Source organism: Vulpes vulpes, chromosome 15, assembly GCF_048418805.1.
Source record: "Vulpes vulpes isolate BD-2025 chromosome 15, VulVul3, whole genome shotgun sequence".
NCBI classification, from domain to species: domain Eukaryota; kingdom Metazoa; phylum Chordata; class Mammalia; order Carnivora; family Canidae; genus Vulpes; species Vulpes vulpes.
In genome coordinates this window covers 11,757,815-11,785,389 of record NC_132794.1, presented here as the reverse complement: position 1 = coordinate 11,785,389, position 27,575 = coordinate 11,757,815, and the positions used below count along the sequence as shown (strand labels likewise).

General features: G+C 51.9%; 1 protein-coding gene across 1 annotated transcript; it reads left to right on the top strand.

The window, feature by feature from the left end:
- The first annotated feature begins 23,522 nt into the window (after nt 1-23,522).
- OLIG2 (oligodendrocyte transcription factor 2) lies at nt 23,523-25,817 on the top strand. The gene is made up of 2 exons (XM_072740791.1): nt 23,523-23,690; nt 24,463-25,817. The coding sequence occupies exon 2, from the start codon at nt 24,539-24,541 to the stop codon at nt 25,511-25,513; it is 975 nt and encodes a 324-aa protein (XP_072596892.1). The 5' UTR covers nt 23,523-23,690; nt 24,463-24,538; the 3' UTR covers nt 25,514-25,817.
- The last annotated feature ends 1,758 nt before the right edge of the window (nt 25,818-27,575 follow it).

Sequence of the window (27,575 nt, the reverse complement as noted above, 5' to 3'; positions counted from 1 at the left end):
TTCATTTTTGGCTTGTTGCTTTAATTGGCTACTCTGACACCTGACAGCTCTCTCTCAGCTCAGCTGAACTTTTGACACCCCTCAGTGACTCATGCAGCAAGAGGATAGATTTGGCCCCATGACATGAAGTCCTTTGGCAGAGTGGGCTCCACGCTGGGTACATCAGTGCTCTGTTTCTCTTTCTCAGGTTTTCTGTGGATTCAGCCCTCTGCCATGAGCTGGCTTCATCCTTAGGCTGTTAGCAGGATAGCCGGTACAGTTCCAGACTCCAGAACATCCTGCTGAAGACCAGGAGCTGCCTCGTAGAGTTGGATCTTTTTAAGGATCAAGAAATCTACTTCAGTGGTTCCTTCCTGACCATTGGCCATATGTGGACCACATGAATAACGTCAACATGCAGGGAAGAAATGGGGTCATCACGATTGGCTTACATGATTCAGAATTTACTCCCAGCAGAATATCAGGTCACCTTCCTTAAGGGATGGATACCTGAACAAAACTGAGCCTCAGTTAGCAGGGAAGACAGAAGGAGTAGGGTTAGGGGAACCAACCAACAGCATCTGTCACACTGACCCTGTAGCACCTACAGTGTCTGCACGGCACATTTGTATTGAGCACACTCTTCTATCACGTGAACAGAAAGCCATGCTGACACATGGTGAAAATCACACCTCTAAAACAAGCAGACACACCCCAGGACTCAAGTGAAAGGCATCTGAGGCTTAGCAAATGCCATCTTCTCCTTGGCATGTGTGATGTGCTTAGCCACAATCAATAATCATTATATAGGCAGCATGAAATATCCCTGATCCTCCTCATGTACCACGAGAGTGACTAGTTCCCCTTAGGTGCGGTGACATCAAGTTGTGCAGGATTTACTGTCTTTTTTCTTCTGGATCTATTTTTGTTTGTTTGCTATTACTTATTTATTCATGAGAGACACAGAGAGAGAGAGGCAGAGACACAGGCAGAGGGAGAAGCAGGCTCCCTGTGGGGAGCCTGATGTGGGATTCGATCCTGGGGCCCCAAGCTGAAGGCAGACGTCCAACCGCTGAGCTTACCCAGGTGTCCTTCTGGATCTATTTTTGTTTGATTATAGAAGGACATTAATGCTTCCACTACTGTAGTTTCCCACACCATGCTTTAGATTCTCAAAATATTAGTAGGTATATGACTTGTGGACACCTAAATTTGGGAAATGCTGGGTTAAACGGAATGAAATGGGCAGCTTTATTGCAGGACTTCTCAGAACCTTTAGTCAATTTGCTGCTACTGGGTTTTGGGAATCTCCAAGAAGGAAAAGGGGAAAGTAATACTTCCCACTGTGTTTCTTAGGAGGTGCCTTGCGTGCGGCGAATGTTCTGTAAAACAAGCTAGAGAGACATCTTTAACAGGCTCTCTGAGCCCATGGCACCTAGCAATTGTGTCTTCAGGAAACCCCAGCAGGGAGCAGAAGTGCCGGGTGAGAGGTCAGCTCCCTACGCATCCGCATCCGAGGGATGGGGATACAGGTGAGTGGCCTGAGGCCCTGCCAGGTGAAGGCCCCTGCCAGGTGTAGGCCAGCTGCACTTCCCAAGTATCAATGGAATGCCCCTACCAGAGCTCCTCCCAGAAAGAATTCTGTAGTGCTGGAGGGAGCCCTTTGAGAAATCACTTGCACCCTGAGTGAGAACCAGAGTACCTTTAAATGTTGGAAAAATGGAGTTCCAGTCAGGACCGGGCCAGTGAACTGAAGAGCCTACACCGTATGAGATTTGTGGTCACCACCATCATCTTCATCATTAGCCATCACCAAGGATGAACTGAGTACTCATTGTGGCCACATCCACGGCCTTGTGCAAACTTGATGACTCTAGGAAGTGGGTGACCCTGCTGGCAATTGAGCCCAGGGGTGTCTAGCTCTGAGCCTCACAATTAACCCCCATGTTCTACCCCAGTGTTTATGCCACCACTGGCCTGCTTGAGACCATGGAGGGGGGGGCAGGTGGCACCAGCTGTCCCCCTTCCTCTGCTTCCCTCACAGGCTCAGAGCAGCCTCTCTTAGAGACAGAGGGATGACCTGGTGCCTGAGTCTCTGTCTGGCACTGCCCCAGGCAGGGTTTACAAAGGTGGGAATGGTGGTGATAATGGTGAGATCTCGCCCCACTCCCTGTCTGTGCACTTCCTCACGGCACTCTGGTTCCACACCTGGGAGAGGGCAGTGGTGCCTCAGATGTGTACTTGCTGATGATGCTGCACCCCAGTGTATTGTTACAACCCCCTCAAGTGCAAGGGCATGCCGATGATGAGCCTCTGCATCCCTGTAAGAGAAGAACTCACCTGCTGCATGAAGTAACTCTCTCAATACTATATTGTGTTAATACTAACTACCACCCATCGTCCCTTCCTCCTCATCCTAGTAATAACTCCTTGATGGGGAGGGAGAACTAGGGCAACACTGCTCCCCACTCTCAGTCCATTTGGGCCCAGCAGGACTGGACATCTGCCCACCACCCCCAGGAGTAGATGTTTGATCCCAGCAGCAGGTCTAAAACAAGCATGTGTCCTGATCTGGCCAGTAGGAGTCAGCCCTGGGACGCTTTCGAAGGGAAAATTCTCTTTCTCCTGGGGCAGCTGGGCTGGTGGGGTGGGAGCTTGGAGCTGCCGGCCAAGAAGCAACACAAAGGCAAACAGAAACAAGAAGTCAGACTCCCAGGATCCCGGCACTAGCAGGAGGGCACCGGGGTCCAGCCATGTCTGGAAGGACAGCTAAGCTGTCCTATTGTGAGCCCACAAATCCTGCCTTTTGCTTCAGTTGCTTTGATTGGGAATCTGTCGTTTACTAAAAAAAGGAATTTTGATTTTGTCCTCTTCAGAGTTCCTTAAGCTGCATGAGGACAGAGACCATGGAGCCTCTTTTGCCTGCCATGATACTCCTGGCAACTAGCTCAGTGCATGGCACTTAGGAGATGCTGCACAATATTTCTTAAGTGCTTGAATGAACCACCCTTAGAATAAGCCCCTTTTTGCATATGAGGAAACTGAGATGGCTGAGCTGGCATTTGAACCCAGGGCCTTTGGACTCCAAAGCCATGCTCTCAAATCTCATGTAACCCTGCCTCACAGCTGTGCTTGCTGCATGGTTAAGCCATAGTCATAGAGTTGGCTCACGTGCATTAAGTTCACCGCCCTGAGCCCAGAGAAGAGGTTACCCGGGCGTCGTCACAGCTGGCCTGAAGTGGCTGGTGATGACATCCCAGCCCTAGGACTCTGTGGGGCCATCACCTTCACTATTCCAGTCCACTGTGTGCATTTGTGGCTTTCCATCTCGGATCTGCATCTGAATCCTGGTTCCATTAGCCACTAGCTTTGTCACTTTCTTAACAACTCTCTGACTCAGTTTCCTCATCCCCCATTTCTGTGTAACAGAAATGATACTACCTTATAGGCACATTCATTCAGTCCCTCGCGAAGCATTTATTGGGTTCCTGCCATGCCCCAGAAAGTATGATTCTAAGCTACAGAAAGAGAGAGAGTGAACATGCTGCAGCATGTACAGGCTCCTTGGGTGAAATGGATACATCCCGGGCTGAGAACAATCGTGGGAAAGATCCTAGTATGATGTGGTGAAGTTGTCCAGGCATGTTTCATCGGTCCAAGGCAGTGGGTATGCTGGCAAATGTTCAACAACTAACTCTCCAAGGGAAAAAAGTCCTGACAATTTCCATGGTGTAGATGCTACCATCCTAGCTGATTTCGAATGACCCACATGACGTCACTGAACGTGGAATGGGAAAAGATGCCCTTGATTGGCTTTAATGCAGGCCAGCCTCCTCTGGCACCAATAGATCAGCAGAACTTCTAAGAAAAGGGTAGTAGATCCCCTGCTGGAGGGTGAGACAAAGACTCCTTCAAGAAAATAGGAAGTCAGGACTAGCCCAAGCCCCTAGAGGAGGGAGCCACTTGAAAATTTTATCATCACTGCACCCCTAGATTGCTAACCCTGGTCTTGTGCCTAGAACTTGCTTCAAAATAATCTGAGGTGAGGGTAACGGGGCTGAGGGTGGACTGATCACAAATTGATAATTGCTGAAGCCAGGTGATGGGCATCTGGGACTTCCCTGTATGATTCTTTCAACTTTTGTAGGTTTGAAATTGTCCATAATAAACACTTTACATTTCCCCCTGTTCTCACTTTTCAGATAGAATAGTAGTAAAGCAGAGTGCTACCTATGACTCTCCTAAAAGTCATGGTCAGTCCCCTGACTCCAAGTCCCAACCCATTCTCTAAAAACAGCTGAGGGTCACTGTGACCCAGAGGTGTGTGTGAATGCTGCAAGATCTTTTAAACATATATTAAAGGAACAATAATGTTTAAGGAACACTCATGAGAAAACTCCTAGAATAAGGTGAGAATTGCTTTTGATTCTGAATTAGTAAGAAGGGAATACAGTGACCCTTGAACTTAAATAGACCAGGAGGGAAGGCTGGTAATGAAGGTGTGGACAGAACTATCAAGGGTGTGGAGAGCTTTTGCGGTTGGCTGAAACAGGAGGCGGCAGGGTAGGGCAGTTGGGAGGAAGGTCTGAGAAATGCACGAAGTCCTGGCTCTGCCACTAGCTAACTGTGGGGCTTCACACCAGATCCTTCACTTCCTGGGATGTCAGCTTCCGATCTGAAAGGAGGGCAGCTGGGTTCTAGTTGATTGCTGAGGTTCTTCTAGCCTGGGCACACCGAGCCAAGGAAGACATAGCTGATTATACACACAATGGTAACACCAACCAAGAAATCCAGCAGCACACACTGGAGGTGTGTAGTGCAGAGGACAGCCTGGCATGGCGAAGACAGTGGGGCCAGCGAGAGGAGACCTCCTGGGAGCTGCTATGGGAAGCTTCCAGCCAGCACCACGGAGGAAATGCATCAGGTGGTTCCTGGGCACCAGTTTTAACCTAAAGGTAAAAAAGTGGTTGAACCCATGGCCTAGGCCAGAAAGAAGATCCCAGATCTCCAGGGATCTGGAGCCCTGACCCAAGGGTACATGAACCAGACAAAGGTCTGCCTAGAATACTAATTCTCAATCTTTTGAGCACAGCCAAATCAACTTGAGAGCTTGTTAAAAGGAAAGGTTCCCAGGATCGACACCAAGAGGCTCTGGTTCGGTCCATCTGGAGTAGGTCCCAGGAACCTCCATTTTTTGGCAAGCTCCTCATACCGCTCCTGATACTGGTGACTGGGGCATGCACCAGTCTAAGAAATACGGCTCTGAAAATAATAAACCTTGATGAGAGGCCTGTCCAGCAAGGACAGGGAGAGACAGGAGCACCATTTTGCTTGGTACCTCTGGGACACGCAAGCTGGGTCATCTGAGATTGTATCTCCAACCACCTCCCCCTGTGGTGGCTGATAGTGGGGAATTCTATTACATGTAGCATTCCTGGGAAGGACATCTGTGCCAGTGAGGTGACTGTGAGCTGGACCTCAAGAGACAGGGTGAGGGGAGAGTGCATTGTGGAATGAGAGGAAGTGGCTCCATGGCACACAGTCTCTGAAGAGAAAGCTCCTCTTTTTTTGCTCTCACATGTAGATAAGAAGCACTTGGACATAAAACTGTGGGTGATGGGGAAGCCACCACCAGGTGGGGGTGTGGAAGCTGGTGTCCAAAGATGGCTCCCAACGAACCATGGCTCCCAGGAGTCATGACTTTATGTAGGCCACACTCACACTGAGTCTGGGTTGGCCTCGGGCTCACTTTACCAGCACCATGCAGAGGACGTGACATAGTGTAACTGGTGAGGTTGAGCCTTAAGGGATCTGTGGCTTCACTGTTCCCCGCTTGGGATGCTTCTTCTGGAACCATGCTGCCATGCTGTGAGGAAGTCAAAGCAGCTACATGGAGGTGGCCCAGTAGAGTGGGATGGAGGCCTGGCCAAGCAGGCCCAGAGAAGCATCCATATTGGACCTTCCAGCCATCCCAGCATCTCAGCCAGCACCAAGTTTTAGCAGAAGTACCCGACAAGCCCACAAAATCACGCAAACAATGCACTGTTATTGTTTGAAGTCACTAATTCTTGGGCATCCATCACGCAGCAATGGATAACTGAAGGAAGCTTTCCCACAGACCTTACAGGTCACATCTAAATTCGGAGCCTGAGCAAAACCAGGATGATCATCTATTGTGTTCCCATGCTTAGAGCTGTATGCAAGACCGCACTATTTCCAGAAAGAGTGGTTTATTGTGCTGCAGATAGCTATGTTATTGCTTACTATGAAAAAAAAAAAAAACCCCAAAACAAAAAACCACTGCAGTTTTTCCTACCAACTTGCCAAATAATCATACAAAACTGAAAGCTAGTGACAATTAGGGAGTTTTGATCCATGCTTGTGCTCACACATACTTACCACTAAGCGTAAAATAAACGCAATTAGATAATAATAAAATTGCTCTGATTTTAACAATAATAAAATATGACCAGAGAGCTGTGTATCGAGCCGTCCGGCGATTTCAGGGAGTTAAGAAGACTCTATGGAAGGCATATGTTTGTAGTGCTCAGCAGAAAGGCATAATTACTATCTTCGGGTTGCCTGGTTCCCTATCCTTATAATGAGTAAGATATTTAGAGTCCGAACTGTTTATGTGACATTTCAATAAGTAATGCAGAGATTTGACAACATTTCCATATTCCTCTTTTCAAGTCTGAATGCCTCTGCCTTAATCCAAGCTCCTTGGCATTTATTACTGTTTGTTACACTAACAAGTAAGATTATGAGAATTCTAATGAAGGCTTCCCGTGAAAAACTCTGTGATTAAAATGCCATAATAACAGTTGCATGCATTTATGTGCCTGATTACCATAATCTATTTAGCACGAGTAAACATACAAACAGAAGGGGAAAAGCAAGCCCACTGACTGCCTCAGCTAAAGGGGAATTTGAAATGCGAGGGAGACAATGTAAATATGTAAATGTCTTTGTGTATTCTTTTCATCTCTCTCCTTTCTGCTCCTTGCCTTTTTTTTTTTTTTTTTTTGTATCTGTTTGCTAATGAGAAGACTATACCATCATATGTGGTCCTCGCTCTATCAGGCTGAGGTGCATTTGGGGGCCATCTGCTGGGCCCAGCCTCTTAAACAATGCCACCCAGAAAGCACTGGATATGTTTGCAGCCACCTTTGACATCCTGGGATGGAAGAAATGGTATCTCAAAGACTCTGGTCTTTCATGTTCTCCGTCTGAACACTTAGTTCAGCTGTTACTCCATTAACGCAAGGCCCGGTGGAGCATGGCGGTGCCAGACCTTGCCCTCTCCCTCCTGGCCATCTTCCTTCCCCCAGGAACACCACATTGTCAATAAATGAACAGCAATCACACCAGGTTTCTAAATTCTCTCCCTCTGTATCTCCGCTGGCTTCATTATTTTTAATTCTTAATAAAATGTCAAGCAGGAGGGTGACAGGCATCTTCTGCCTTGGTAAGGGATTCTGAAGAACTTTCAAAACAGTGGGACTGAGTACTTTGGCTTAAAAGTGGAAAGAAAGGTAACCGTCTCATTTGAGACGGTTACCCGAACCCAAACAAGGGACCCCAAACATGTCGTGGGAAGGACACGGCCTAGGCATGTTGTCTTTTTTCAAAGGAGGGGACAATTCCTCAAACAGAAACATGTGGTCATTGACCTAGCCTTCATGCAGAATGGCGGCTGTAGAGATGTACACAGAGAGGCACAGGAGAGTTAGCTGGTGCAGATGTTTTGTAGAGTATTAGACAAATACGAAAACTTTGGGTTGATTTTTTTTTAATTTTATTTATTTATTCACAGACACAGAGAGAGACGCAGAGACGTAGGCAGAAGGAGAAGCAGGCTCCTCGAGGGGAGCCTGATGTGGGACTTGATCCCAGGACTCAATCCCAGGACTCTCAGATCATGCCCTTAGCCAAAGGCAGACGCTCAACGCTGAGCCACCCAGGTGTCCCAAAAACTCTGGGTTTAGATGAACAACTGAGGCCCAAGGACAATCATGTTGGTTCTTGATTACAAAGTCATTTTTGTTGGGTTGCCTGCGTGGCTCAGTTGGTTAAGCATCTGATTCTTGATTTCAGCTTAGGTCATGATCTGTGTTGTGATCTCAGGGTCACAATACTGAGCCCCAACATCGGGCTCCATGCTACTCGTACTCTTTCTCTCTCCCTATTAATCAATCAAAAAAAATCAACCAAATCAATCATAAAAAAAAAAAAACAAAAAAAAATCATAAAGATATTTTTGTTTTTAGTTACCAACAACAATCATGAGGCCTATAAAAAATCCTGGAATGCTCATAGATCGGGAGTCCTTACAGCTCACGTTTATTGAGCTTTTACTATGCTCCAGGCTCTGTTCTAAGCGCTTTCCATATATTATTAAATTATCCCTCCCAGTAAACTTGTGAGGAAGATCTACTACCGATAAAGAAACTGAGACACAAAGGCTAAGCAGCTTTGCCCAGGATGGCCTCAGCTTAATAAGTGAGGAAATCAGAATTCTAACCCAGGCAGCCTGAAGCCAGAGCCTGCACTTTTCAACAAAACGAAGTTGAATTTTGAATTCTCCACAGTTTAGGAACCACCAACCTAATTAGAAAGCCATATAGCCTAAGAAACCAGGCCGTGTAGTGCCTGGCGTACGGCAATCCTGTAATAGATGCCAGCTATAACCACGAATACGGTAATCATCATCACAGGAACAGCATCGTTATTCTTAGAAGACACAGTTCCATCTGTACACATTTCAATGCACGCTAATATGCATTTTTCAAATGAGAAAATTTTTAAAGAATGGAGGCCGGTGGCGTACAAAGAGGGAAGAGGGTTTATCGCTAAAAGCTCTACAGCCCATTGTTTGCCCACCCAGCTCCACACTTACCTGCACATATGGTGGAGCCTGGAAGCCAGCATGCTAAGCACCATATGTACCAAATAATCACAGGGGTAGGTTAAACAGACAGCCTTCCCCCTAATTTGACCAATTTAGCATTTGGGGAGTAGTCTCTCTGTGCCTATCTTGGGAATTTTTTTAAACAATGGATTGAAAGAGAAATTAGGGGAGGCAGACAATATTTTGGAATCAACCTAATAAACGTGAACAGCTGCGATACAGACCATCAGCACAATAAATGATGGGCTCTTCCTCGCAGATGAAAATAAATGTCGGCCTCCCCAGGGTCTGTCCTCCGCCAGCGGCTCTGGGCCTGGGCAGCCCCTCTACTTGCGGGATGATTTCCACTCATGCCATGTGCCGCAGTGCTTCCCTTGGGCACTCTGGCTCAGGCCCCGAATGGCATACCCCAGGTGGCCACTTAGACATCCCCCTGGGACCCACTTCCAACTCAACCTGTCCAAACACCAACTCTTCCTCATGGACTTTCCATTTGGTTGAGTTGTGGCAACACCCATCCAAGCCACCCAAGCTTGGAAAACTAACGAGATTCTCTGTCTACACACAGTCCTGTTCTGAGATCCTGGCAGTTAGCACTTCAATATAGGAATTTGGGAGGGGAGAGGACACAATTCAGCCCATAATAGGGTCCTTATTCATCTCTCGCCTGCACTACCCTAAAACCCTGACTTTTCCAGGGTGTCTATAGCTGTCAGGCCCTGGAGTTTCCAAATTTTCTAACGAGGACCAGGTATTCCTTCTCTATCAGAAAAAAAAAAATAATCATTGAATTATCAATTCATTAATGATCAATGAATTATTTGGAAGAAAACTGTGGTGGTCTCCCTTTAAGCAAGGAAGGCTCTGGGGATGCTCTCTGCATCCTGCTTGAAACCTCTCCTCTCCTGTCACGAGCCTCCATTTACCATCCCACGGCCTCACCTCTGGACTCTCCTCTTACCTTTCCCTTCTACAGGCTGGCACATCGGCTGGAGGCTCATCTGGATTTTGGTTTGGGACCCCCCTTTCCTGGATCTCACATGCCCCAGTTAATAGGCAACAGAATTACTGGAGAGTGAAGAGTAATGTCCCAAATGGGGCAGTGGGTCAGGATTCAGACATTGTCAGGAAACACTAAGACCCATTTTTGAAACCAAACACGGGCTTCCGTTCTTCCAAACACATACTGGATTTTGTGGATTTTTACCCTAATTTGGCAATTTAGAAAAGCTTTGTCCTTCCTGGGGAGGAAGCGGGGGCAACGTGATCCTCCCCATGTCCACCCTTATTCCAGTTCCCCAGGCTTTGCCAGGCAGGTGGTACGTCACTGTGGCTGAGCTCCCAGACCTCCAGGGGGACAAAAGCACCACCTCTAGACTCCAGCGGGGCAGCAGGCATGACCCTCTGGAAGTGGAGACTGCACCCAGCCCCTGAGATGGAGAGAAAGCCCTCAGAGCATGGTGTAGGGCTGAGGCACCTCTGCAGAGCCCCATCTTTGAAGCCTTCCCCTCCTACCCTTTCAGAAGCCTAGATCTCCCCCTTGCAGGATTTTGGACCTCAGGAAACCCACCCTCCTACCTCCTGAGGTTCCACCTGTCTGTGCCTGACTCCCACCCACGACAAGAACGGGAGATGGAGCCTCCTGGTGGGCTTTTTCAGCCAGGGGTCTCAATGGGAAAGAGCACAGCCAAGTAAGGATACTTTGAGGAAAGTTAACTTAGGGAATTCCAACGATGAGGCCAGGGAGTAAGGGGGGACCTCACGAGATAGTGCAAGACCTGAGCTAGCAGTATTTGTGCTGTGTCCCCACCCTTTGGCCCAAAAGGACAAGGGAGAGAGAGGTTAACAGGACGCAGAGGAAAGAAAGTAGTGCAGAGTGGCCTCCGGCTGTAGGACCAGAGCCAGCCCCAGGAGACCTCCAAGAGAGCCAGCCAGGGAGATAAATGCCTCAGGTTCTTCTCCAACCCCCACCCCCATCCCAGCCCAACCAGAGGAAGCGAAGAGCAGAGACCAGGGTGGAGGTAGCTGAGAGCGTACCTAGAGAGGCAAAGACTGGTTACCTTCCCACCCTCACCGACCTGCAGCATGGTCTCCTCCCTCCAACCCAATGTCTGTGTCTACTTTAGAAGCATTTCCTGAGGTTGCCATACAACTTACCACACACTTGGTGGCTTAAAACAGCAGATAGTTTATTGTCTCATGGTTCTGGAGGTCAGAAGTCTGAAATCAAGGTGTCAGGAGGACTGTGCTTCATTCGAAGGCTCTAGAGAAGGACCCTTCCTCTCCTCGTCCAGCTTCCAATGGCTTTGGGTCTTCCATGGCTGGTGGCCACATCCTTCCCGTCTGTCTCCCTCTTCACATGGCCTTCTCCTCTGTCTTCGCTTCTGTCTGTCTCAGATCTTCCTCTGCTTTGCTTTTATATGGACACTTGCCATGGGATTTAGGGCCGAGCTGACTGACTAGTCCACGATGATTGCAAGATTCTTAATTACATCTGCAACAATGCTTTTTCCAAGTAAAGCCACAGTCAGAAATTCCAGCAATTTGGACAGGAATATATATGGGGGGAGGGGAGCACTATTTAACCCAAGGTTGGCCTCCACTGACTTTCTCATGCCCTGAGTTCATTCCTTTTCTTACCAGGGATGCCCATTTCCAGGAAACCTGTGCCACCCACTTTACATCAGCTTTCTGCCAAAAGCTGTCTACACTCTACCCCTCCCATTGTGTTGGTCTCAGCTGCCACCTCTGTGTCCAGGGCCCCAGTAACTATGCTGGAGGTGATGAAGAGGATTTCTCAGGTCTTTTCCAGAAACAGTACTTCAGGGCATTCACAGCTAGCTGCCTTGGAATTGGTCATAGCAGCTAAAGGTATAATTTTGGTGTATGTCGGGACGCCTGGGTGGCTTAGTGGTTGAGTGTCTGCCTTCAGCTCAGGGCATGATCCCGGAGTCCCAGGATCGAGTCCTGCATCAGGCTCCCTAAGGGGAGCCTGCTTCTCCCTCTGCCTATGTCTCAGCCTCTCTCTATGTGTCTCTCATGAATAAATAAATAAAATCTGTAAAAAGAAATTTTTGGTGTAAGTTAAACATCAGTAGCATTAGAAACATTTTAGTTCCTAGAATTTAAGATGGTGATTCCTAGGTGTGACAACAACAGCTAGGGTCCCCGAAATCCATTCTCTTCTATTTTGGTTAGTTTGAGAGCTCCTGGGTGGCTGTAATTGGTGCCCTCCTGGCCCCTCACCTGAAGACAACATTTTCAGCTTCACTTGCCTTTAGGGGTAACCATGTGACTATGAGAGGCTAATGGGTTGTGAGCAGAAGTTCCACTTGCAGGGCTTGGGCCTGACTTTCAAGGGAGGTGGTGAGGCTACACTTTTCCCTCTCCTTCCTGCTGATGAGAATGCAGATATGATGGAGCCAGGGCTGCCATCAACACAAAAGAGGGAATACAACAGAAGAGAGCATGACAAAGCAGCAAGATAAGAAGGCCTGGAGCAGCCATCTCCACAGAGGGATGTTATACAGGGACAGCCCCTTGAGATAGAACTGCAATTCCCCCCATGTCAGGGCTGCTGGGCTATACTGAGATGGGTGTTCATGGCTCAGTGATTAACCGAAGCAGTCCCCCCACTGACCCAGGGAGGCTGGTAAGGGCATGGGGAAGCCAGGCCAGAGGAGAAAGCCAAGAAAAGATCTCAGGCAAAAGTTCTAAAGTGAGTGGGCTTCGGCCTGAACCTATAAGGGGTCCTTGGGGTAGAAGCTATGCCACAGAGTCACCTCGAGACAAAATGAGGAAGGTCTGCACCGATGAGGGAGCAGAAGGCAAGCTGAGGACGAAGCAGAAGCTGACACCTTGCAATCTGCCTCCTCCCTCCCAGGCAGGATACAGGTGACAGTCCTCAGGCACTCCTGGCTGCCCTAAAGCTGAGGGAAGGCAAAACAAATGGTCAACTTATAGAGATTACACACCGGCAAGACACGAGTCTCCCTCAGTTTACAAAATGTCTTAGTGATATACACGAGAAAAAAGACCATTCTTAGCAATAACCTAACTTCCAGAAGGAAACTCCCAACTGTCTCCATGTTAATGCTTTACTAGAGGGAAAACCAACCTTAACCTGACAATTGGCAAGGCCTCCAATATCTTGTATGTCCTCTTTAGCATACAAAAATTCTTTTGAAAAATCTCCTTTTTCCTTACCCCCATTTCCCAAGGATATAATCAGCCTCCACTCACAGCACCTTTTCCTGTCCACGGGTCCTGTCCCAGTGCTTTCATAAACCACCATTCTGCACCAAAGATGTCATAAGAATTCTTTCTTGGCCGTCGGCTCTGGACCTCACCCCACCAAGCCTATATTGGTGGCTTACCCCCCCACACACACACACACCACCTATATTCCAAAACTACATCATGCACCATGACTACACCTCAGCCCTCTCCACATCTGGCAGATCAGCTCCAGACATCTGAGGACAGTCTTGAGAAGATGAGTCGGATGTGCTGGTCACTGAAAGTGAAAGCTCGCCCCAGCCTGAAGGGTGCAGAAACCATAGAAAGGGATCTGGGCAAGCATCGACATTAACTGCCACAGGAGCCTTTGCTTCATCAAAATTCAAAGGCAAATAGCATATAATGAAAAGGCCCAACAAGGAAGAGTGAAGGGACCACCAGGATCCACACCATCCACTAAAGAGGTTGCCCAGTGAGGTCTGACCATCAGCACCACCACTTCCTGAATGACACAGCACAAGACCAGAGGTGCTCATTCCCCCTTTGTTAGAGCCTCCTCTACAGAGGGGGTGGCCTCATAACACTGCAAGTCACCAGCCTTGTTATGATGAGAATTAGCCCTTCGAATTAGTGAGGATTCAGGCCCAACTGATATAACAAAGACGCCTGGGGGGGGGGGATGCCTCTTCTGACATCCCAAAGCACCTCATTTAGCATTCACAAGTCCCTTACCCTTGATTAGGATTCAGTTTAGCTGTGTCAGAAAAGATGGAGTTAACAAAGCAGAGGGTTTTTGCCCTCTCATCTGAGACCAGGGAATGGGTCCTGGGCATGTCCAGCACCCCATACTATCAGGAACCCAGGCACCTTCTCTCCTAATGCGCTTTCATATGTGGCCTCATGGCCACCTCATGACCCCAGTGGCTCTTCCAGCCCTGACCATCATGTCGGGATTCCAGACAGCAGGAAGTCAAGATGAAATGAGAAAGACATGCTCCCTCACTTGGAGGATGGCTCTGGAAATTGCAAACACCACTTCTGTTTATAGCCTCCTGGCCCGAACTTGGTCACAAAGGGGGCTGGCAAATGCTGCCTTTATTCTTGGTGGCCATGGATCCAACCAGAAGTTCTATATAGAAAGTGGAACAGATTTGGAAGAACCACCAGCAGTGTTTGCCATGTGACTTGGGTGGGAGGCAGTGGGTTAATCACGTACACCCTACTCCAACCACCTTACAGGGCTATTAAGAGAATAAAAATAAATTATACTAATAATCATGATAGTATTATTCTTGCTAACATGTTTGAGAGCAGAGGTGCTGTCTGTTTTGTTCACTGCTGGACCCCTGGCACAAGACTGTTCATGGCACAGGAAAGGAGCCCAGTAAATAACTGTTGAATTCTGATGCTCGAAACATAAATCTTCCTCAGCCGATATAATGCGTCTGCACACTTGGACCATTCTACCCAAGAACGTGGAAAAAGTCATTAGTAAATCTCGAGAAGGACTGGAAATGGTACCAGATGCTGAAATCTATTAGAATTTGTAGCTTGGTGTTTTAAAAGGGGGAAACGACATTTTATTATTCTATCCTGCAGAGTCACAGTGGTCAGCCCGTCTATTCTGACATTCTGTCTATTCTGACATCCAAATTAGAGATCACATTTTCCCTGGACTCAGGAAAATAAAAACTGAGCATCTAAATTAACTGTCAACCAGGTAGCAGCTCTTCTACATTGCAACACAGATTTGGACACTACCTAGGTAACAACTGGGTAGCATCTACCAAAATTACAAATGCAGAGGCTTGTGACTTAATAATGCTAATTCTAAGGATTTATCCTTAGAGCATATATGCAAATGACAATTTACAAAGTATTTCTTTACAGCATTGTTTGTAATAGTAAAAAAATGGAAACAATCTAAATGTCTTCCAATGGGCCGATAGCTAAATATTATAGTACATCCATATTACGGAAGGATGTCTTTTTTTAAGGAAGGAGCTTTTTTTTTTTGGAAGGAGCTTTTAATACAGCAAAAAGAAGTAATCTGCTAGATGTTAACTGAAAAAAAAAAAGCAAGGTGGGGAAACGGTATGTATAGTCTGTTACCATCTGTTAAACAAAGAATAAATATATATCGTTGCTTGGATATGCAGAGAATATCTCTGAAATGATAGGTGGTGGCTAAGCAAAGGAACCGAGTGGCTGGGGGGACAGAGGTGGGAACCTTTTCATTATATTTTTGAAATTTTGAACTATGTCAAATATTACCTGGTCAACGAATAAGGAAAAATAACAATAACTAATTAGCTTCATCTCATGGTCTTACATATACTCTTTAAAGTACGATGGCCCTCCTGATAGGAAGGAAGATAAACTATTCATTTTGCAATTATAATATAAAAAAGAAACAGACTCACCTGCAAGTTTTGGGCAGTGGCTAAAAGTCCTATCTTGGGGACACTTTGGAGAAGCGGACTCAGTGCAGAAAGCTCCTCCATCTCTCACCACCTGGGGTTCTCTATGACCAAGGGGAATGGGAAAAATACCATCAGGAGGGGGTGCTCAGATTCTGATGTTGTGATGCTTGCTTTTGAGTGGGGATAACTGTCTTCATTTAGATTAGGAGAGGCTCCTTGCACGTCTGACCACCCTGGTGAGGGTGTTTGAGAAGGTGTATTGTAAGTATGTATGCTGTTGGTGGGCTGGCCTGTGTGTGTGTGTATATATTTCTGGAATACGTAAGAAACTGTAGCAGTAGTTGCCTCTGGGGACCTGGGGGAAGGAGGTCAGTTGTACCAGGGAGACTTAGGGTTTTTTTTAAAGATTTTATTTATTCATGAGAGACATAGAGAGAGGCAGAGACACAGGCAGAGGGAGAAGCAGGCTCCATGGAGGGAGCCCGATGTGGGACTCAATCCCGGGACTCCAGGATCACGCCCTGGGCCAAAGGGAGGCACTTGACCACTGAGCCTTAGTTTTAATCAAATACTCTTTATAGGATTTGAGTTTTATTTTAGGCAAGTGCTACAGAGAACCTATTCAAAATATGTTTTAAAGAAGAGAGAATTAAAGAGAGAGAGAATGTGGTTTCTTTTTTTCCTTTTGTCTTCCTCTCCCCTTCTCCCTCCCCACCTCCTTTGCCACCTTCTTCTTTTAGTCAAAACTGTAAATACTGTCCACGAAGAATGGCCTTTTTGCTTAGACCTAGCCTCAGAGTCAACCCAGAAGTAGATGATCTTTCTGGTTGCAAATGAATAAGGAAACTGAGTGTCTTATAAAAACTCCTGCATTGGGCAGCCTGGGTGGCTCGGTGGTTTAGCGCCTGCCTTCATGCCCAGGTTGTGATCCCGGGGTCATGGGATTGAGTCCTGTGTCCGGCTCCCTGCAGGGAGTCTGCTTCTCTCTCTGCCTGTGTCTCTGCACCCCACCCCCGTGTGTGTGTCTCTCATGGATAAATAAATAAAATCTTAAAAACAAAAAACCTCCTGCATCCTCCAAAATCACAGATCTCAAGTTCTGACCTGGTCATGGTGCCAGACCAGGAATGCTCTGCTCAGGATGACTGAACATCGTCCTTTGAACCCATCCAAGTCTCAGAAGGGTGGGTTCCGTTTCCCTGCACATCTAACTATAGGCAAAGTGGGGAAACAGTTCTTCTCACCACACCTGCCAGGAGAGAGCGACTCCTCAGACAAGAACTTGCCACTGCAGAGAGCCCAAGGGGGGCCAGGCGGGGAGTCCCTACCTTGCCGTGCCAGGTAGGAGCCTAACTCTGTGATCCTCCTACCACAAGGACACACACAACAGGCATGTTTTCAGGGGTTCCAGTTCTGACCAGCTGTTCAAAGCTGAACAGGCAACGGAAGGGAGGACCTAACGGGGATGGATTGGTGCACATTTATACTGTTAAACGGGTCAGGTGAATCTTCTACTGTTGTGAAAAGATGCCCAAGAGGCGCTAAGAAATGAAAGCAGCTGATTACAAAACCTAATAAAGTCTGGAAGAACTTCACCAAAATTTTTGATAGACACTTGTTGCAGGGGAATAGGGTTGGACTACTGGTGACTTTTGCATTCTGCATTATTTCAAAGTTATTTTTGTTTGTTTTATAATGGGCATGCATTTCTTAAAGTGTGTACTAAATTTTATTTAACAGAGGCCAAGAGGGTAAGAGTGAGCACAATGTAAATGGCTGGGAGGTGTTCTGGAAGCTCCAGAAAATAGCTTTGTCAGCCCCAGAAAGGGTGTGTGTCAGGGACTGGAAGGCCCAGGGACCTTGGGAGAAGAAGAGGCACATACCTAAGGATAAGCCTCCAAAAGAACCTAGAACAATGCTTCTCAAACTCGAATGTGCCACGCATCGCCTTGGTTCTTGGAGTTTTTGCCTCACAAGGTCTGGATGGACCCAAGACTCTGGATTTCCAACCAGTGCCCCTGTAAATTCTGAGGCAGCGTGTCCCAGGACGCAGATGTGGAGAGAGGCGGCAGGGGGTCGGGAGTCCCTCTGAAGTTCCGGGCTCTCAGGGGCCTGGCATGTGCCATTTCAGCAAAGAGGGAGAATTTAAAAAAAAAAAAGAAGAAGAAGACTCACATATACATACGGGAGGGGAGGGAGAAAGCAGAAGGGAGAAGAGGCTACCAGATGCAATGGAAAACGGAGCAAAGGCAAAAAGGAAGAGAAGCAGAACGTGCCCAGCTCCTGTTTTCCGCCACTTTCTCCAAACCCCAGAGGGGGACTGCGCCTGGGCACTGCTGCCGGTGCTCACCCGGAGGAAGGTTCGAGATGCGGGTCCAGGGCGGTGGCCTGTGTGAGGCATGGGCCAGGCCCCCTGGGGGGGGGGTCCCTGCTCCCCGAGCACCCAGGAGCCGCTCGCAGCTGGGGACTCGGGCCCCGGAGCCCAGGTTGGGGAGTCCTCCGCGGGCCGCGCGTTCGGGCTGAGCCTGAGCAGGGCGCCGGGCGACGGAGCGCCCTGCCGGGTCTGGGACCCCGGGGCACCTGTCATCCCGCGCCCCTCCGTCCCCAAGAGCGGAGGCCTGGGCCCATCTCTCGCCCTGCACTTCCAAGACAACCTGTGTGCCTGGAGGGGGAGGAGGCGTCTGCGCCCTCCTAGGGCCAGGAGTGAGCGGCGCGGTCTGCACCCGGCATTTCTGAACCCGGTTTAATGGGGCGGTTGGGGGGGGGACTGTACCCCTGGTGCTATTGTTTTGTGGTCCTCTGTGCTGTGTGGCAACTCAAATCAAACTCTCCCGGTAACTGTCTTATCTGCGGCCCTAACCTCGGTTTTTTGAGCTCTCTGGACTTGCCCTGCTCCGGCCCTCGGAGATGCAAAGCAAGTTCCAGCAAAGTGAGGACCCCTCGAGGTGCTCCCTCTGCGGGGAGGGAGCCAGATCCTCGCCCCGGGGTGAACCCCGATGGGGGTGGGGAGAGCTGTGGGTGCCAAGGGGATCATGCAGGGGGACACGTGGGCAAAGGTGGAGGAAAGTGCAGAGTCGCCGGGTGCTCCGGCTCCTGCAAAAGGAGACCAGGAGAAGCCGGCTGGGATCGGGTCAGGACCCTCCCTCAAAGGCCGTGTTAAAGGGCTGGGACTGGATCCTGAGGCCCACCAGGTGGGGTCATATTGCCCCATTTTCCCGATGCAGCAAGCCAGGTCATCCAACCCGTGTTTGGGGCTCAGCTGCCACAGGCCCTGGGAGGCGAGAGGCTCCGCGCCCTCCACGGGTGCAGCGGTGGGCTGTGCCGCCCGCAGGGCGCAGTGTGGGGAGCGCACACACCTCCTGCCTCCCTGTGGTCGCGGTGGCCTGAAGACTCTCTCCCGTGCTTCCTCATACCCAGGACCTTAGCCCAGACCGGATCAGCAGTTTCTCGGTCCCTATGTCCCCACCACCTTATACCCGAGGGGCTACCCACCAAGGACACTCGCACCTGTGCTCCCCAACCTTTTCACCTTGATCCTGCCCACTGGATCTCCCCCGACCGACTCTAGGGGCCTCCCCTTTCTCACACTGTCCCCACCCCCCCACCCCCCCACCCCCGTCCCAGCGTGCAGACTAATCCAGAGGGAACAGGATATTCTAATCTTCATCTGTAAAACGGGAACAATGCGCCTCCTCTTTCAACACCCGAAGGGCTGTTGCCCAACTGGGGGAGACAACTGTGAGATGAGATCTATAAAGTTAATTTCCAATCATCCCTCAGTCCTCTCCCAACTTTGTTCCCTGGTGAACCTGAGGGCCCAGGTGGACTTCAGCCGTTGATCCTTCAGGGCAGGTGGCAGCTGAGTGCTAGCTCAGTGGAGGTGGGTGATTCAGAGAGCAGAGCTGACAGTGGAGAAGAGGCTATTAGCTATGGGGCTTCTCTAGGGGCTTTTTTTGTTTGTCCTTTCCCGTTAGCTATCCCAGCGCATCACCCCACCTTCCAAGCCCCTGGGGATTCCTTCCCGATTCTGCCCCCGGGGTGAGCCTCTGCCGAAAGGTTGGGACCCCTCCATTCTCAGCGCCCTCACACTCAAACAACTTGAGTATCGACAGATTAGAGAAACTGCCAAGTGAGGATGTCATTCGACTCCTCCCCACACCCCCTGAAATCTTGCAACAGACACACGCTTAGAGGTCACAGTAGCTTCTAGAAACCATCATTTTAGGAACGAGAATATGAGGCTGAAACCAGACAACTCAAGACGGCTCAGGCTCTGATGCCCACCGTCATGCTGCCTCCCTGGACCTGCTTCTCTGCTCCCAGGACCTTGAACAGATGCCCACACCTTTCCTGAGGGTCAGTTTCCCAGCCTGCAAATGGGAGTAAGCAAAGTAAATGACCCACCTAGAGTCATGAGAGATTAGATGAGATAATTTCTGCCAAGACCCACTAAGTGTCTGGCACAGCGTAACTGGCCATTGGATAGAAGCCACTACCCTTGTCATTCTAAAGGCTCCCATACTGCGGCAGCCCAAATTACAGATTTCATGGTGTACTGTGTGCACGGAGTATTACATGTATTTTAGCAGTCACGTTTCACACCAGCCCGTGGGCACATCTGCACGCGTGTGCATTCAGAAGTATTTACCAAGCACCCTCCACGTGTCAGGCCCTGTGCTCAGCGCCGGGTCCCAGATCGGGATGACCCTGGACAGCTCTGGAAGCTAAGCCTTACAAGGAAGACAGATGCCATTTGTTTGCAGAGCTCTCCCGAGGGGTCTTATCGCTCAGGTTTGGGCGCCAAACGCTGCCCCTCCGCAAGCCTTCTGGTTTCCGGATCTGGACCGATTGCTGAAACGCTTTCTTCTTTGCTTTCCGTTCCGGTGCCCCCAGCCTCGCATCCTGCTGTCAGCCCTGGCTCGCCCCCCGAGCAAGGACGCTGCTCTCCTTGGCAGTCTGGCCGAGCGGCTGCTTGAATGTGTGCAGGAACTTGGGGAAGGGAAAGGCGAGAACGCGAAAGAATGGCCCGGGGAGGAACCCGGGAAGCAGTGGGAGGTCTGAGCCCTCGGAGCCCCGCGAGAGCCCGAGCCCGCCCCGGGCCTATTTGGCACAAGCTCCTCCCGGCCGCCAGGCGACTGAGCAAAGGCCGGCCTCGACGTGCACCCGGCCTTTTGTGGGAGGGAAACACAAAGGAGAGGGAAAAACACGTCTTCCGTTTTGACGGAGGAGGCCGACAGCTTCTGGATGCCTGGGCCAGCCAGGAACTCCCAGAGCCCGGCTGATTAGCCTCGGCAAGTCTCCGTTTCGCGGGAAGGGGCTTCAGCGTTGCCCAGGACCCACCCAGGACGTGCACACCAGGCGCCCGGCTCAAGAACAGAGCAAATGCCAGGACGCCTCCGGGACACACGAGGGCAGGCGCCAGCGGCTGGCTCAAGTTTTTGATTATTCCTGGAGCGGGGGTAGGAGGGCTCAAAGACCCAGAGAGAGGAGTCCAGCGACCTGGGCTCCCTTAGCCCAGGGGGACACAGACCGCCCCTACCTCCCAGAGCGACTTTCTGACAACCGCAGGATGTTGGAGGATGCTGCGGGGAGAAGGGGTCTCCAGCCCAGAGCTGCCGGGCAGCTGAGCTCCGGGCTTGGGGAGTGAGAACCGCGAGGTGCCGCTGCACAGCCCAGAACAGCCACCACTGCCCCTGGCTCAGTGGCACGGGTTTGGGGCCTGGGGAGTATCCATAGGGGCGGTCACGAGAGAACCTGGCGAAGAAGCCAGCTCTCCGGGCCCGCAGCACTCTGCCTTCCCAGGCTTTAAATACGCAAGGTGCCACAATGAGCCCCTCAACCCTCGCCCCTACTTCCAACTCCAGCCTCTGCAAGGAGCGCTTAAAGAACCCCAGACACTCTCAGGGACCGGAGGATGCAGGACAGTTGCGGGTGGCAGGCAACAAAAGAAGGAACCAGGGCTCCAGGACACGTGCCGCCCTCTGGACTAACCTCAGTGTCTGTAACCCAGGCGCTCGCAGGGCGCGCCAGCCGGTGTTTATTAGATACACAGGGGTGCGCACAAGTGGGCTGGTGGCCCCACGGCTCACATTCCCACGAATGTCTTCACTGCCTGTGGTCGGGGAGGCCCAAAGGGACCATTGTCTAATACCTATTCCAGTTACTCTCGCTCCCCACTCCAGCCCCCTGCCTTCCACCTTGTAACAGATTCTCCTAAATCAACGGTTATGGGCCATCTTCCATGACCGTTGGACGACATATCCCCACACTTCAGTTCTTCATGCTTGAAGCACACATTTAATGGGTGGCTGTGGAGCCAACCGGGAAACACACGGGTTGAAAAATTATGCTCCAGAAAGCATGAGAGGAGAGGCGAAGGCGAGAACCCACTAGATTTTTCTCTCATAGTCTTACTCGGTCATTGGGAGCTATACGGTGGGCTTATTTTTGTATTTATTTTGTACTTTCCCAATTTGAAAGTAGGACAAACAAACAAAAATTACTTTGTTTTTGACGCGGTACAGGGAAAGTAAAATTTCCCAAACAACCACACAACCAGAAGAAGGAGGGCTAGGGTGTGCTTGTGTATGTGTCTGTGCAATATAAAGGGCTAGGATCCCGGGTCTGCAGAACCAAACTTCTGTATTCGAAAGGTATGGACGTAAGGAATCCAGCTCGGGGAAGAGGTTAGAGACATTCAGCTGCCACTACTCTAAGGAACTGCCAACGCAGCCATCTGTGCCGTAAAGGGTTAGCAGTGTTTTCTGTAGGTTTGCTATAGACTTGGTCTCTTGATTTTCCCTTCTGTAAAATGGGTTGGATGCGTCAGGACCACTAAACTATCTCAGTTAGCCGCTTCTCTAAGATCATGTTTAATCCCTGATGGGGCAGAAGTTTTGGGGTTTAGCAGCCAAGCTGCGATTGGTAAAAAGGTGTCTGAGTACCGCTGCAAGTAGCTGGATCTTGCTGTCTGGCCCAGGGCCTGGAGAAGTCTTTGACCAGACCTTAAACGTTTTTTTTTTTCCCATCCCCCAGACTAACTAGCGTCTCCCTCCTACCCCACAGCGTGGTCAGGACCACAAGGATGATGCTGAAAATACCGTCATCCGCTCCAGAGCTAATAAATGGAGGGGAGGGGAGGGCTCTTAACTTTGGACTCCAGACTCTGCCTTCCTTCCGTTCGTGCGGTTCCCGTGGGGGGAAATACCTCGTCCCTGTGTCTGCCCCATTCTCCACTTTAGGAGCGGTCGTGATTTCTTTCAAAACACGCTTCAGGAGTAGGTCCCCTCCGCCTCGCAAGGCCCTGCCCCCAGCTGGGGGCGCTACCAGCCCTCGGCCGAGGAGCCGAACCGCCAGCTCCCGGAGGCGCGCTTAGCTTGGGAAGAAAGTAGGGGCTTTGTGCCTGTGCTGTCCTTTACATTTGGGGTTCAAAATGCCCACGTGTGGATGAAGCCCTTGAGACGGGGACAGGCCACGAGAACGCAGAGGGAGATGAAATGCAAAACGCAGGAGACTCCAGCCCCAGCTGCCTGCGTGGCCGGGGTTACCCGCGCGCATCCCCAAAGCTCCGGTCGCGTTGGGTGTCAGCTTAGTTTTCTGTCTGCAGACACCCCCGGCCCACCCCAGCCCCCAGCCTGACTCTGCGGAAACCGTATTTTTGCAGCAATTTGACAACACTCCCTCTCTCCCCAGCTCAGCTGCATTCTCTTCTGGCCTCGGTACTTCCCCGGCGAGCCCGCCCTCCTCCTCCCCCTCGCCTCTCACACCCCCTCGGCGGGTTCCTCCTCCAGTCCCTCCCCAAGAATCTCCCGGCCGCCGACGCCCATTGGCTGTGCGCGGGGAGGAGGCGTGTGCGGGCCGGGCGAGTTTCATTGAGCGGAATTAGCCGGGATGACATCAGCTTCCCAGCCCCCCGGGCGGGCCCAGCTCATTGGCGCGGCGGCCCCTCCAGGACCCGCACATTGTTCCCCGCCCCCGCCTCGGCCACCGCCGCCGCGGTCGCCGCCGCCACCGGGCTATAAAAACCGACCGAGCCCCGAAAGGTGCGGATGCTTATCATAGACCAACGAGACCTCGGCGCCCGGAGCCCGGTTCTCCGCTGCGGCTTTCGGGAACCAGCTCCTCTAATTGCATCCACAGTAAGTGTCCCCGCCCCCAGCAGCCCCAGTCTACATCCCGGGGACAGACGCCCCTCAACTGGCCCGCGACCCAGGGAGGCTTCGTTAGGGCCGGCCCCGATCCCGGCCCTGCCCGCCAGTTCCCCCGAGCGGTTTCTCTGCCCCGACTCTCCCCGCAGCATCCCCGTCGCCCCAAAGCGAGAAGTCGGGGCGACCACAGTTCCTTCTGCCCAAGTCTCGGTCAGCTGGCAAAGCTCCCCGCGGCCCCCCGGGCGCAGCGCGTGTTATCTAGGCTCGCGGGCGCTGGGCGCCTGTGGGTGTTTGCTGCGCGGTGTCGATGGAGATAAGGTCGATGCGTTTGAGAAACCAAATAATTACTTCTCTGTTTAGAGCTCCTCTATTCCCCCCGCCCCTCCCAAAAAAAACCCCTCACTTGCCATTCCATCCCTGGGGATTCAGCCTCCCGGTTCCCAGTTGCAGGCATAAAGCTTCCAGAATGCCACCTTCACCGAGGGGCAGCCAGTGCTCCCTGGAATAAAACAACCTGTGGATGAGAGCGGAGGAGGTGGTGGTGGGAGGGATGAGGGGGATTATTCCGTGCGGACCTGGGTGCCGTTGACCGAAGGCGGGACACAGCGAGGTGGTCACGGGGCAACCGGCCACCGGCGCCTGGACCTCGCGCTGCGGTGCAGGCGGGAACAGCTTCTCTCTCTGTCTCTCTGTCTCTCTGTCTGTCTGTCTCACGCTCCACCGCGATCTCTCTCTCTCTCCTGTTTCTTCTCCTCTTTCGCAGGAGGCGTGCGTAAAGCTCCGAGCGCCCAGGGAGGGGGGGGAGGACCCTGCGAAAGCTGCGACTATCCCCGGGGGCCATGGACTCGGACGCCAGCCTGGTGTCCAGTCGCCCGTCGTCGCCAGAGCCCGATGACCTGTTTCTGCCGGCCCGGAGCAAAGGCAGCGGCGGCGGCGGCTTCACGGGAGGCACCGTGTCCTCGTCCACGCCGAGCGACTGCCCGCCGGAGCTGAGCGCGGAGCTGCGCGGCGCCATGGGCGCGGCGGGCGCGCACCCCGGGGACAAGCTGGGCGGCGGCGGCTTCAAGTCATCCTCGTCCAGCACCTCGTCGTCCACTTCGTCGGCGGCCGCGTCGTCCACCAAGAAGGACAAGAAGCAGATGACGGAGCCCGAGCTGCAGCAGCTCCGCCTCAAGATCAACAGCCGCGAGCGCAAGCGCATGCACGACCTCAACATCGCCATGGACGGGCTGCGCGAGGTCATGCCGTACGCGCACGGCCCGTCGGTGCGCAAGCTCTCCAAGATCGCCACGCTGCTGCTGGCGCGCAACTACATCCTCATGCTCACCAACTCGCTGGAGGAGATGAAGCGGCTGGTGAGCGAGATCTACGGCGGCCACCACGCGGGCTTCCACCCGTCGGCCTGCGGCGGCCTGGCGCACTCGGCGCCCCTGCCCGCCGCCACCGCGCACCCCGCCGCCGCCGCGCACGCCGCGCACCACCCCGCGGTGCACCACCCCATCCTGCCCCCCGCCGCCGCCGCCGCGGCCGCCGCCGCCGCCGCCGCCGCCGTGTCCAGCGCGTCGCTGCCGGGCTCCGGGCTGTCGTCGGTCGGCTCCATCCGGCCCCCGCACGGCCTGCTCAAGTCCCCGTCGGCGGCGGCGGCGGCGGCCCCGCTGGGCGGCGGCGGCGGCGGCGGCGGGGGCGGCGGCGGCTTCCAGCACTGGGGCGGGATGCCCTGCCCCTGCAGCATGTGCCAGGTGCCGCCGCCGCACCACCACGTGTCGGCCATGGGCGCGGGCAGCCTGCCGCGCCTCGCCTCCGACGCCAAGTGAGCGGCCCGGCGCCGGCGCGACGTGGCGAGCGGAGGGACCCGGAGGCCGCGGGAGAGCTCCGCGGGGCCCGGGGCCTGGGGGTGGGGGTGGGGGCCCGGGGAGGACCCGGCGCGGCGCCGCGGCTGGGAGCGCAGGGGCGTGCGCCCTGGGACCCGGCTCAGCCCTCTCCAGGCTTTAAAGGGCGCTGCTGCTCCCAGAGACACGTTTTGTAAGAAGGCGCTGCTAAGTGCATCCCTCCCTCGACGTCCCCCGCCCCCCAAGAAAAAGAATGAAAAAGAAAAAAAAAAAAAAAGAAAAGAAAAGAAAAAAGAGAGTTTCTAGAGGCCCGGGCTGCACTTCGTTACAGGGGGGAGGAGGGCGGGAGGACGGCGTGGGGGGACTCGCTCCGCTCCGGGGAGGCCGGCAGGCCTGGGCCTCTGGGGTCGTCCCTGGCCCAGGGCCGGCGGCTGCGACTCGGTTGGAAGCTGTCATTGGGTACCAGGAGCACTTACAGTCGGTCGTGTCCAACCTGGGTAAAGCCGCCACTGTCTGAGAACTCTCGCCGGTCCTCCCTGTCGCTCCTCTCGGTTTGGGGGGTTTTGTGGTTTTTCTAATAAATCTATGTTCCTTTGTCAACGGTGCCAGCAAGCTTTATAGAAGGTCAGAATAGAACCCACTTGTGGATTGGAATAATCTAAAACTGTCGACTTTGGGGGCGGGTTTTTGTTTTTGTTTTTGTGTGTTTTGTTTTGTTAGTTATTTTAAAATAGACTCTTTCCCCCTCCTTCCCCTTCTTTCCGTCTCTAAGCACAACGTGATTGGATTTATTACCCGATTGGGGGCAGTCAGTCGGGTACCTGAGGGTTTGACGGAGCTCAGAGGCTGTTGCTGTGAATATAGTTTGGGTTCTCTGGGAGTTCTGTTGGCTTTCTAAATTTTTTTTCTCTCTTGGATGTGTAAATATATGATCCATAATGAGGTAAGTGCGTGCTGCTAAGCTGTTTGCTCACGTGACTGCCGGCCCCTCCGGAATCTAAGCCGGGTTCCCTCTATGTTGGTTTCTTTTTGCCACGTTTAACACAAATGACAAACTTTTTCCACGTGCTTCCTGCGTCCTGGCAAACTGGCGCTGCGCTACCAGCGTCGCAACATGGGTTTCACAGCGTCTGCCACATAACATCCCTCCTCTGACCGCTGTCCCTTGCAGAGAGTGTATCATCTGTTTTATTTTTGTAAAAAGAAAAAAAAAGTGCTAAATAATATTTATTACTTGTTTGGTTGCAAAAACGAAATAAATGATCAAGTGTGGAGATTTTAAATAAAACGTAAAGTAAGTCGGGTGTTTTCCAACCGTGCGGGTGGAAAGAGGTACCGGGAGCCGCCTAGGGAAGGGGGTGCAGGACTCTATCCCTTGGAGCCGGAGCTGGGGACCATTCCCTCGGTTTCACCCTGGAAGAAGAGGGGTTTGACTCTTCTGCCAATCTCCACCCCCTCACACCAACAAACACACTTACTTTGTCTTTAAAGCGTGTTCTGAGCACATCTTCGGAATGTTGTATTTCTCAAAGCTCTCTCCTTACTTTGATTTTTCCAACAACGCCTAATCCGGAACTCCTTTGCCCTTTCGTTGAGGACTGAGTTGGTTGAAAGTGAAAATTGCCCTCCTTGCGCCCGGAATTGGTGGCCTCCAGGGCGAGGATCCTGCCTTCTGCTGGGGGTCCAGACACTCAGGCCTCTAGTCCTACCGGGATTTTTTTTTCTTTTCCCCTTTGGGCTCAGGAGCAGCCGTCCACCCCCATCCCGCTGGGGTTGCACCCTCAGGCTTCAGCTAAGGACCGGCCACTTGGAGCCCCCGAGGCCCGCGGCCCTGGTGCGCTCTCTGGGCAGAGCGCCTCCGGAGTGTCAGGTGCGGAATCCGCTAACCCTTCTCTCTTTTTCGCACCCTGGGCACGACCCTCCCCGGGCACCCACACTGGCCTGGAACTGCAAAGCCTTAGGTGCTGGGAACAGCCAGCCTGGAGCGAGACTCTCCTGCACCGTGCTCTCGGCCTCGGCGCTCCCCGGCCCGCCTCTCTCTTCTCAC

Coding starts and splice junctions, on each gene's coding strand:
- OLIG2 (XM_072740791.1), top strand. CDS start 24,539: ATGGACTCGGACGCCAGCCTGGTGTCCAGTCGCCCGTCGTCGCCAGAG.